This window comes from Heteronotia binoei, chromosome 4 (assembly GCF_032191835.1).
Source record: "Heteronotia binoei isolate CCM8104 ecotype False Entrance Well chromosome 4, APGP_CSIRO_Hbin_v1, whole genome shotgun sequence".
In the NCBI taxonomy this organism is placed as follows: Eukaryota; Metazoa; Chordata; class Lepidosauria; order Squamata; family Gekkonidae; genus Heteronotia; species Heteronotia binoei.
In genome coordinates this window covers 31,492,211-31,504,856 of record NC_083226.1, presented here as the reverse complement: position 1 = coordinate 31,504,856, position 12,646 = coordinate 31,492,211, and the positions used below count along the sequence as shown (strand labels likewise).

Here is a 12,646-nt window from a genome sequence, read left to right as displayed (position 1 = left end):
TTACCACCACCACCAGCAATGCATCCCTGTCTTTAGGGGATTCAGATCTCTGCCCAGCAGGATACTCCCGGCTCTCAGCAATGAAGGCTGAATTGCATGAAGCAGTGTGAGAATTGTGAAACTTATCAACAGGGAAGACAGTAGTATGCACACACCAAAGGCAATGATGGTTCTATTGTGCCACCTTCAGCTCTCTGGGGAAAATATTCTCTGACCGAAGGTTTTCCTCCCACTGCTGGCTAAAGTCATGGAACTGCAGTAGGAGAATTAAGAAAGAATTCTCCAGGAGACTGCCCAGCATACACAGAAAGGGTGGAAAGCTCTCAAGTGCATTTGACGGTTGTTGCTGTTTTGCAAACTGACTGCCAGTCAGGAGTACATATCCCCTCCCCCAATACTCTCTTTCCCCTTCCTTCCTGATGTTAACCATGCTTTCACATTATTAACCATGGTTAACATAAACTGTGCTTCCCTCACAATTACAGGGGGATAGTGAAGTCAGAAATATGCAGGAGTCCTGCGGCACCTTGAAGACTAACAGGGTTTTGAATTCTAGAATAAGCTTTTGTTTTGTTTTGCAAATGCACTCCATGCTATGGTTTCAATGCCTGGTTTACACAAGAATCTGCACATTTAACATTATTTAATGGGGCAGGGGATGTTCTTCTGAAAGGGGTGCATGTGTTCTCAGATGGCAAACAATGGCTTGCGAGGAGCTAGCTTTACTTTTATACCAGGTTACTAGGACCTAAACAGCATCTGCTCTAAGCACAGATACACCTGTGTGGTGAAGCTTTCCAAGTGGACATTGTGAAATACAATTAAGAATTATATGCCAGCCACTAGCAACAACGATGTTGCCATTTAGTTCACAGATGATGTGCACATACTTGCTTGATAGCCCTTACGTTACCAGCTGGATCACGCAGAGCAAGTTACAAATTACCAGCATTTGCAGACTAGTCCAAGGCAAACGGGGCAGGCGCAGACTCCTGTGGATGTGGTGGCTGGGCATCTTCCCAGGATAAACAATGCAAATGGGTCATAAAAGTGTTGAGGCTGCCCATCACCCCTTCTATTTGACCAGCTAAAAGGAGGCAATGCAGCCTGTGGGATTCAAAGACCGCATGGGGGGAATCTTTTTGCAAACCTTGCAGAAGTTCTCAGAGCTTTGTACTTCACACTTGGATGATCTGATAAAGACTTTAAGAAGTCCCTGCACAGCTTATAAAATATGTAGTAATCTCTTCAGAATCTGTAAAGCCTTCATGCTTCCAAAATCCTTGAACTGGGACATATCTGTTAAGGATTTTAACATGCAGCTTTAATCGGAAAAGTGACTATGTAAAAATAGCATAGCAAAGGAAAGGGCTTTCAGTGATTTTCTGTGCAGATGTGTGCTGTTTACAAATGACGATAAAATAAAATCAGCCTCTCCATTTCCTATGAATGTTAGGTATGTAAATGCCATCAAGTTTCAGCCAACTTATGGTGAACCCAGCAAGGGGTTTCCAAGGCAAGTGAGCTGCAGAGGTGGCTTGCCATTGCCTTCCTCTGCAGCATCTTCCTTGATCATCCTGCTTAGCTTGTGAGATCTGAAGAGATCAGACTATACTATGCTGCCAGTTTGGTGCAGTGGCTGTATGGACTCTTATCTGGGAGAGCCAGGTTTGATTCCCCACTCCTCCACTTGCAGCTGCTGGAATGGCCTTGGGTCAGCCATAGCTCTTGCAAAGCTGTCCTTGAAAGAGCAGATTCTGTGAGAGCTCTCTCAGCCCCACCTACCTCACAGGGTGTCTGTTATGGGGGAGGAAGGAGATTCTAAGCAGCTCTGAGACTCTGAGATTCAGAGTGAAGGGTGGAGTATACATCCATTATCATCTTCTTCCTCCTCCTCTTCTTCCCCTATGAAAGTTACAGTGAACCTATCTGGAATTAGGTTCAACCTCAGTTTTCTACAGATTTTGTAGGATAATTCACTTAATAATCTCACGTTTGAGACCATGCTGTTAAAATCTTGTACCTGAGATGATTACTTCCAACAAGGTGGCATGAAAACAATGTTTCTAAAATAAATTAATGTTAATAGCAGAATGTGACAGAAGAGTTGTTGAAAACTCTTAAAATTGTGAACATACAGTAAAGGCTAAACAACAGATTGGATCTGACTAAGGCTGCTTGTGCAGACACTGACACTGTGAATACAGGTTCATTTGAAGAAGCAACGGAGGGTTCACATGGGAGAATTCTTTCTTTAGTCATCCCCTCGTAGTCACCACTCCCCCCCCCATGCAGTGCTACAAGAGAAATTTAAAAAACAAACACCCCATGGTTGCTATACTGCTGTAGCACATTGACTCTGTAAAAAATAAGTTTATTTCTGGTAGACTTTTTTCATTCCCCACCCCCGTGCATAGAAAAAAATACTGTAAAATATATAACATATTTCTCTCTTTTTAGAATTAGTAAAATGCTTCTTAAATGTAAGGTTTCCCAGTTCAAAAACTATAGAATGAAAAAGCCTGAGGGCTAATACAATTCTTCCAATGGGAAAACTGGAAAATTTGGAGGACCAACAAAAAAAATCGCTTGTACTATAAACATACAATATTTTTTAGGATTTGTTTTATTTCAATAAAATTAATTTTGGCAACAATTAATATACTATTGTGCATTTAAAGAGTAAAGGAGGTAAAATCATGGAACATGAAAATCTAGTCCAGTTTAAGAGTCAAAGTGGAGCCCAACATCCATGAGGAAGCAACAAAATTTTCCCCCTCAACATTGCTTAACTGCCCTCTTCACTACAGCCCCTTTTCCACATGGGTTTTGTCCATGCTGGTTCCACAATTCCTGGCATATTCCTTTCTGTAGTCTAATAGGCTCTGCAACAGAGAAGCTGCAAAGATTTAATGCAGCATCAGTAATTTCATCTCATGGGTCTCTATACTTCAGTCACAAAGCAGCTACAATTCTTTATTTAGAAACTTCTATTGATATGAAACCTTAGTACATGGGAAACTAAACTTACCTGATTCTGAATATTTATATTCCTCTTCTAATGTTTCTGGAGAGAAAAACCTCCTTAGGATTGTACGAAGGCACCTCTGATCCCAAGCATCTGTAACTCGCCCGCCATAGGTAATTTCACCTGCAATGTTATTTTTACAGGTTATGATTTCATATTCTTGTTTTAACATATGACATAGTCTTAACTCTCATCTTCTCTGAAGAGTATACTTTTACATTGCTGAAAAACAATCAATAAAACACTATGCACTGGGCATCTAAATCTTTTCTAAGTCCAGTAATACAAATGATGGAAATTCTAGGCTACCAAGCAAATTGTGAACATCATTAGATGACTAGTTTTAACATGCAATTATTGAAGACGTGAACTTTAACCAGTATATTGCCTGTCTAATTAATGACTGGCATGCACAATTTGGTGTTTAATAGAGGGAAAGTGCATGCGCAAACGGGCATGCTTGTTTTGAATGTGGAAGCCAAAGCCATTGTGTAAACAAGCTTTCTTTTCTGTGTAACCGAATTTCATCCAATAAGTAGCATCATTTTACTGTTGGTTAGCTTTCTGCACAACAAATAGTGGATCAGAACCAGGCAGTGATCAATGATCTATGAGAACATTTAAGGGTTCTAAGCGCAGATAAATGCTAGAGATTATGCTAGAGATTCATCATCATTTGCTATATGCAGCTAGTCTTTGATAAATTATGTGTATGCTAAAAGGATGACATGCGGACTTACCTCTGCTAAATAAATATATTAGATTCTGGTTTGAACAAACTGAGAAGGGGTCAGAGCCCATTCAAGCTGTGCTTCACAATATATATTCTTTGCACTGACTTCAGAGTTCCGATCAGAGTCATCTATGTCTGCATGGTGAGATGCAGACCAGAGATATACTCTGCACATTTGTGCAGAGATTGTTTTAGGCTTAATTCTGTAATGTAGACTAGATCGTGCAGTGCACACAAAATTACTTTCTTCTGCCACCTGAAAACCCTTTTTGGACGGGAATCGTTTTGGTTTATCCTTCACATGTAACAGAAAGGAAACACCCTGCTCACAGGTTTTAATTCTGTATCCTAATTTGGGAGATAACCAAGTCTATTTTAAAGTCTGGTTATTTGAGATGAGAGCACTACACAAACTGTAGTATTAGCTCAAAAGAAAACCATGCTTTTCTCATTCTGTGTCATTGCTTGGCGTATCTTCCTGGTGAATGATATTGTTGAAGGATCACAGGCTAGAATGAAAGACTTGAGAATAGTCACTGGTAGAATTCTGTTTTATAGATAAGATTCTTCCTTACAAACTATTGTGAAGCACAGCTTGAATGGGCTCTGATCCCTTCTCAGTTTGTTCGAACCAGGATCTAATATATTTATTTAGCAGAGGTAAGTCAGCATGTCATCCTTTTAGCATACACATAATTTATCAAAGACTAGCTGCATATAGCAAATGATGATGAATACTGCTTTCCTAATTTGTTCTGTTCAGAGAGGATACATGTGAAATGTGAAATATTCTGTTGCCATTTCCACTCCTTTAATTGCAGGTGCTCAGAAGCTGAGTAACTGGCTAATGGTTAAGTACTGAGAAGAGACTAATCTACCAACACAAGACTTTTGTGGTTTATGTAACAGGTGATTAGCAGCAATTGCAGACTTCTTATATAATAACTAAGCAAAGGAAGAAACACAAATGCTATTGAATGGAACAGAATATGGACTGTTGGTTCAATTAAGACAATACAGTAAGCAGGGCATATTTTGTAGAAAAATTGGTGGTGGAGCTCATCCAGGGCTTGTTATGCAGCTGCACATACTGTTCAATGGACAAGGCGGTGAAACTCTCAGAAAGGTTCAGGAGCTGTGCTCCTGTGAGCTCCCACTGAATCTGAGGCCTGACTATAACATTGTAAGGCTTATAGGACACTATAAGAGACACGAGAAATGATACTTAGTGCAGGGAAAACATATAAACAAGCTACTTTCTAAACCAGTAGTATTTACTAAACTGCTCTAGGCCACCACAATAAAAATCCTGACAAGACCGAAGCCTAGGTCAGCTTTGGCTGGTAATGCTACCATGATGCACAATATATTTTTTTATCAAATGTACGGCCTCTCTATCCAGACACCTGCTTGACGGAGCTCACAAAATAAAAGCATTTAAAAATGACATTATAAAGCAATAAAAAACAATCAACAAAACAAAAAACCAGCCACAAAGCTTACAGCCGGGAACACCTTAGGGCATAAAATGGGATGGTGCAAAATAAAACGACGTCAGCAGCAGATGGTTTTCTTCCTGTTTGTAAACATTTGAAATGTTTTAAAGGTCAAGAACATCACTATGAGGTTGGAAGGTTTATAAAGCGGGGGCCAAAGAGCTACTAAGGGACTCCCAAGACTAGGGCGTCTGATCCCTATTGCCACTCAACAGAGCAGCAGAAGGGGGGCAATGTTATAAAAATCAGCACTGCATATACCATGACATCACTACTTGGGCAAACCCAAAAGTGACAGCATTGTGCTGGTTAAACACTCTAGGATTTGCTAGAAACTCTATGGTGAATCCTTAAACATCACAACACAATGATGTCACTTCTGGTTTTGCCCTGGAAGTGATGTCACAATGTCACCACAATGACTCCCACCATGTCCCCACTCCTTCATTCTTCCAGTGGCTGCTAGCCACTGACTGGCAACCCTAACACAGACAAAGATTCTCTCTCCCAACCCAAATAGCATATGAAAACAAAGCACTTTACTTCCCAGTCTCCATGGATCCACTGGAAACTAGGGTCCTTGTACCTCTAATGCCTCACCCCCCGTATCATAGCAGTCCTGCTCACAGATGAACAAAGCAACTGAGAATACTTTGAATGACAGAGATAAAATAGTACATCCTGCCTAGAGGGACAGTGAACTTAAATTCTTTGTTACAGATCATCATAGCCAGGATATTTTCATCTCTTTTGGTCACTACACAGTTATTAGAATGCTAACTTTAAAACATTACTTTTCACAACAACAGGAATACTGAAGCAAGTTCACTGATCTGCAAAAACATATGTTTTATAGTTGAAAAGGAGACCATAACTAACCTAAGCTGATTACTGATGATGTTTAATTGAACTGGGGCTATCTCATCTGCTGTTGCCTGCTATTTTTAAAACAGTTTAAAGTTAGATTTTAATTACTGAATCTGATTTAATTGTACATTTTTTGACATTTGTTGAGATTAGCTTGGTTGCCGTTCTGTTGTTTTCCTTGTCGTAAGCTATCCTGAGGGCCTACTGAGCCATGTGGTGGAGAAAGAAATATAGCTAATTAACTTAATAAACAAATAAATAAAGTAAATATATTTGGATCTATGCACCTAGCTGGACAGAACAATCTCCATGAGGCTGATGCCAGAGTGAAATAAATTAGCTATAAACAAGTGTTTAATAGACATGGGTGAATGAACAAATCTTTACAACTCATACTGACAGAGTACTTTCAGCTGCAATTTGTGCCCACTGAACAGCCTTCACTTAGAAAGCAACCTTGAAAGTGCTTGTGTTCATTTTCAAGGAATTTTAATCTTCAGCTTGGTAGAACACAGAGCTGAATAATGGGGAATTCTCGGCCTATTGCGACAGAGGGAGATGTTTTACAGTTCAACCCTAAAGAAAGTATGTAAATGCTTAGGATAGCAACTAAGCCCCCAAGGGGTGCAACACAGAGTTATACTAACATTGTGCCCTGCCAATACCACATTGATAGAAATCTGGAGCCACAAATGGATAATGCTGGGGTGTTTCAGGGGAGGACAGGGATTAGCTGGCATCCTAAGCTTGATCAGCCCACATCCCACCCCCAGTGCTGTTGTAGTGTTATGCCAGTGAAAATGCTGTTGTAAGTATAAAAACCCTCAAATTGAACTCTGTAGGAATGCAAAACAAAGCCCTCCATCTGTATTTCACCTCATGCCTGTGCAACAATGCCTATTCGCATTGGGATACTGGCTAGGTCTACTTCTCCTGTATGCTGTTACCCAAATTGGTCTATGTGTGTCAAGGCTGTAATGTGCAAAGGCATCCCCTTGCTATCATGGAGCAAATACATGTATTATGGATATTTTAACATACTTGGGATCTTAAGGCTGTGAATACCAAGGCCAGATTCAGAACAACACTTGGAAAATAAGTGGGAAAGACTCTAAAACAAACAGGGCTTTTACTTTATAAACAGAACAAGAGACGAAATTTATCTATGCAATGTAGAAAAAGTGGTAAAAAGTTTTACAGAAAGGAAAAAGCAAAAACTTCTCCCCTTGAAAAACTGCCTACCAACTGAGGAATAAGATTAAAAGGAGGAAAACAAAGACAAAAGAACCTGTTCCTGATAAGAAAGGTGGGGGGGGGGGAGTTGTGACTAAGCAGAGTCAGGAGTTAAAATTGACCAGGTGTGGGGAAGGAGATGCAGAGGCAGGTCCATGAAACAAAAAAGTGAGTGGTCAACTAAATGGCTGGAGTAAAACCATGAATATCAAACTGGCAACAAAAAGTGGGGATAGGGGCAGCTCTTTATACCTTTTTGCTGAGACTGAGGAGATGGGGTATTGGGATCAGAATGTGCGAATAATAAAAACACTGTCTTTCAAAGATGAGCCAGCCTAAAAAGAAATCCTTTTCCTTTACTGAAGAAGAGGTTTCATACTTTTGCATGGATAGTGCCAGAATTGCCCTTGGAGCAATACAGAACTTAGATATGGCTAGGTACTTGTGATTGGGGAAGGGCAGGAATCTTCATGATTGTGCACTGAGTTATGGAGGAAATTTCTGGAATCAGCCCATTGTTTATTGTTTCAGAGATGTGGGTTCTTAGGATTAAATTATTTGGGAAGAGATTCTTATGTCTTTGGGAGAAATAGCCCTTGATTGAATCTCTCTTAGGGTGGGTATCTACATGACTGATAGAGGGGCTGCCCTGCATTCTGCCTTAGCATGACTCACTGTTGTTTGGTATCAGTTTAATTCGGGCTCCTATCAATCCAAGTTCTACACTGAGATGTTCACGTGTACAGAGAAAGAGGAAACAAGCCATACCCATAATGGGGGTCCCCAGGGACTGATGGCCTTGGGGACATCAACACTTGCCTGTCCACCTTTGAATACCAGCTTCGTGTACAGCAAATGGCTGGTCACCAAAGCGCTTTATAAATCCCTGCCAGAACAATCATATCTCAGATGACAGGGCATTTGTCATGGGACCGCATCTCTTTGGTCTCATGTTGGACAGACCAGTGGGACTTTGGTGACAGAAACTCTGAAGAAATTTCACTTGGCCAATCAGCTGCGAACAAATAATGTCACAGCGTATTGCTAACATGACTCTGATCAGAACTCTTCACAGGTGCTCCACCCCAGGACACAAACATCATCTTGCACTCCCTGCTTCTGCAACTGAGGATGCCAGGATGAAGCACCCCTGCTGCAAATGTCTCCCCCCTCCCTTTGCAACAAGCACCTACAATGTATTGACTCAACTACCTCTCCTACCTCAACAGTTACTATTAGTGCATCCCAAGCAAGGGGCATTGGGTAAGTATGCACAACGCAGAAAGCCACCTTCCCTTGTAAATGTGATACCAGAATGCCACCATGATGTTGGTGCAACATCATTCTGATGTAATCCTACATGCAAGTGGAGAAAACAGGGAACACATCCGTATTTCTAGAGGATTACCAGCCACTCCAACCATTGCTATTGCTAGCCAAATACCTATGACATCTTTTGTTGCTAGCCAAACACCATGACACAATAGCTCGATGGAGCAGCAGAACCTGCAAAAGAAACTGCAGACAGGGTTCCTTGTCAGGAACTATCTTGACAAGGTAAACATTTGCGCAATGAGCCTGCTGTACTGTCTCATCCAACTTGCAACTTTCAACCAGAATGCTACTCATTATTTTCCTTGTCTTTCATTTAGCCCTTTCCATGTAACAGGGAGAGAGGCGAGGATGAATTTTATGCATAGTGGAGTGTCAATCACCTGCTGAGCCAGCAAAACAACTGACAGCCGCAGTACATCTGCTGGACTACTGCCTGCCTCCTGCAGAGTCGCAACCTGCTTAACAGATAGCTTGTTTGACCCCTACAATTGTGCCTATCACAGGCATGTAGTGATCAGAACCAGAGATTTGCACACTGAGAGGGTCTGTGGAAATGTGTCACAGCTCTGCTCTAGAAAGGAGAAGGAACAGAATTCACAGTCTCTGATCACTGATAGTATGTGATAAACCAGAGAAAGTGAAGAGAGAAGGACAAAGATTGCTGGAATGAGCAGTCCATCACCAGCAATGAGAGCTAAATAGTGCAAAACTTCAGACTTCTGCTAGGGCTGTCTAACAACACAGAGAAAGCTTATACCGGGGACATCAGCCATGGTAAGAATGTACTGTTCCACAGAGTTCTACAGTTTTTCCTGCACTGCCAGGGCCAGCAGAGGATTCCAAATGCTCCATGATGTTCTCCATGAGGATCTCAAAAAATTGGGTGAGTGGGTGACAGAGTGGCAAATGAAGTTCTGTGTTGTAAGTGTAAGGGGATGCTCACACTTTAAGTATGGGCTAATGGGGTTTGAACTTGCTGAGACTAAAAGAGGAAAAGATCTTGGGGTCATAGTAGATAGCTCAATGGAAGTCTTGTTCCAGTGTGCTGCAGCAGTGAAAAAAACAAACAGTGCTGGGAATTATTAGGAAAGGGGCTGAAAATAACACAGCTAATATTATAATGCCTCTATAGAGATCTATGGTGCAGCCTCATTCGGAATACTGTGTACAGTTCTGGATACTGTATCTCAAAAAAAGATCACAGAGCTGCAAAAAGTACAAAGGAGGGCAACCAAGATGATTAGGGGGTTGGAGCACTTTTCTTATGATGAAAGACAAAACTGTCAAATTAGAAAAGAGAAGACTAAGAGGGAACATGATAGAGGTTTACAAAATTATGCATAGGGTGGAGAAAGTTGGCAAACAGAACTGAACTTCTCCAGCTCTCAAAATACTAGAACTTGAGGGCATCCAATGAAGCTGATGAACAGTAGATTCAGGGTGGACAAAAGAAAACATTTATTTACACAATTAATGATTAAAATGTGGAATTTTCTGCCACAGGATGCAGATAGTCACAAGCATGGATGGTTTTAACAGGGGATTAGACAGATTCATGGAGAATAGGACTATCAGTGGCTACTCGCCATGAGTATAGGGAACCTCAACATTCAGAGGCAGTCAGCCTCTGAATCCGTGCCAGGAAGCGACTTTAGGGGAAGGCTTCAGTCTCTGTGCCCTGCTGTTGGACTTCAAGAGGAACTGGTTGACCACAGTGAGACAGGATGCTGGACTAGATGAACCACTTGTCTGATCCAGAAGAGCGCTTCTTATGTGTTTCCTTTGTGCCCAAGTGCAGTTAGATGACGGTTGTGCTGAGTAAGAGGTATGGGAGTTCCAGTTCGGGCCCCTCTTTAAACCTTTGCCAAAAGGATACCTACATACTAATTATTTAAAGTTAACCTGAGATGTTATTATTTCCTAGTATAGGACAACTTGAGCCGCTGGGCAAACTAAACAGAAGCTGTAAAAATAAAATACAAAGTCAGCTTTCTCTAATATACATGAAATTAAATTTTAATTTTAGCTGAATCTAATCTAAAAATAAATTCGTTATCTTTACAAGGCATATGCATTGCCCAAACCACCATAAACTAATTTCTGCTTCTCTTTCAACAAGCATTCTAAGCTTAATGAACATCCAATTTACTATGTTCTTCATATATTAATACCTCCTTTCCAGTGTTCTTGTAAGAGCGTCATCCTAATACCAAAAGCCCAGTGGGCAAAAAAAATGCTGCATGCATGTAGATTAGCTGTGGAGAGTGTCGTTTTCCAAATCTGTACTTCATTGGAGCTACTGTGTCAAGAGTAGGAAGCTGTCATGTGCAAAGTGGCAAAGCGCCATTTAGGGACTGTGTTCTGTGAGTTTACTGGCACTGTGTTTACTTATACAATTATTTATGATAGTGCTCATGCGGTAAACCAGTGTTGCCTCTGCTGTAATTACACACACACACACACACACACAGGTTTGCATGCACAGAACAAACAAATCCAAAGTGATTACACACCTGCCATAGTAATTCCTTGCCATCCAAGTATAAAGGAGAATCGGCAGATCTCAGCGTTAAATTTATATTAACCATTTTGTACTGTTCAAAACTTAGTGTTTAGCATCCCAAATCACATTCCTTGGGTCTCAGTTCATCAACGAAGCCATGAAGCTAAAGGCCTGAGGAAGAATCCTCTTTATCTCCACTTCCCAAAAAACCACCCCAAAACATTATCTATTCAATTATGGAGATCCTCCCTCAAAGTTCCTATTTAACAATGTTATGAATGCAGAGAGTCACCAGGGACGTGTATCTAACTACTTCAGCATTATGTAATTCAATCAGTGGAGTAACTCCAGCATCGTAATGGAATGACACACCAATTACTCAAGCATGTACTTTTAGCTGGAAAATCATGAAGTGTAAAAATCTCTTCTGAGCTGTGGCTCCAAAAGCAAGATTCTCTTGAAATACACATAAAATAGAGATAAACTCACTAATTTCCAAAATAAATATTTGTTCAGAAGAAAATGTAGCATTATACATAGAGAATATTTCCCCAGTCTTCCAATAGATCAGATTTTTGTTTCAAGAATGCTATTATCTTCCTTGTATATATTACTTGATATTAATTGAGTGTTCTGGGAGAATATGAGTGTCATGGGTGGGGCCGAGGGATTTTTTTCTTTCATTTCATTTTTGGGGTATTTTTTGGCTGCGTTTTAGGTGTGTATCTGCACCTGGAAGTCATGTTGACTGAGAGAGTATTGAGGGCTGCAAGTTCCAAATCTGTAGATATTCCAAATCATTGAGGGCTGCGAGTTCCAAATTGTCTGTAGATATTCCCCCATTACCGCCAATTTCTTGCAGCTTTCTACAATCAGCCTAAACAATTAGAGGATATGTACGATGTTTTTTCAAGGCCTAAAGGTCCAAATTTCAAAAGGGAAATGCTTTGACTGATTGTAGTCCTTGATGACAGGCACTAATACACTGATTTGTTATAAGAACAGAAGAAGGCTCATTTTGAAACAGGAAGAACACCAGGAACCTCGTTTCAACTGACCAAGTCGGCAATATTGAATTTGTACATTGGACTCTTGAACTGTGTGGTTAAATGCTTAAGCTCTTGATACTTTTTGTGCATCTGTGAAGCTTTTTTTTTTTTGCTCTTGAAAAGTAGTTTTTGTGCTTTGCACATTTAGCAAATCATAAAGTGTTGCCACACATTGGCCGCTAACAGATGGCCAGATCAGGGTGGCATTAAGCCGACCCGGAAGTGAGCCAACTGGAAAAGGAGCAAATGGGAGCATCCTGATAGCATGCAGAAGAGGGACAGGCTGCGGCCGCCCCAGGGAGAGTCCGGAACGCTCACATGCCCTGTCTGCAGCTCCCTGGGCACTTCTCGGCTGTCCAGATGGCTGGGGAGGTGCCTTGGTTTTCAAGCCGGCTCCCAGTA

General features: G+C 41.0%; 1 protein-coding gene across 1 annotated transcript in view; it reads right to left on the bottom strand.

The window, feature by feature from the left end:
* DNAH6 (dynein axonemal heavy chain 6) overlaps positions 1–12,646 on the bottom strand; it is a 239,754-nt gene that overhangs the window by 56,827 nt on the left and 170,281 nt on the right. The window contains 1 exon segment of the mRNA XM_060237063.1: positions 3,032–3,151. Coding sequence (XP_060093046.1) covers positions 3,032–3,151 — 120 coding nt within the window.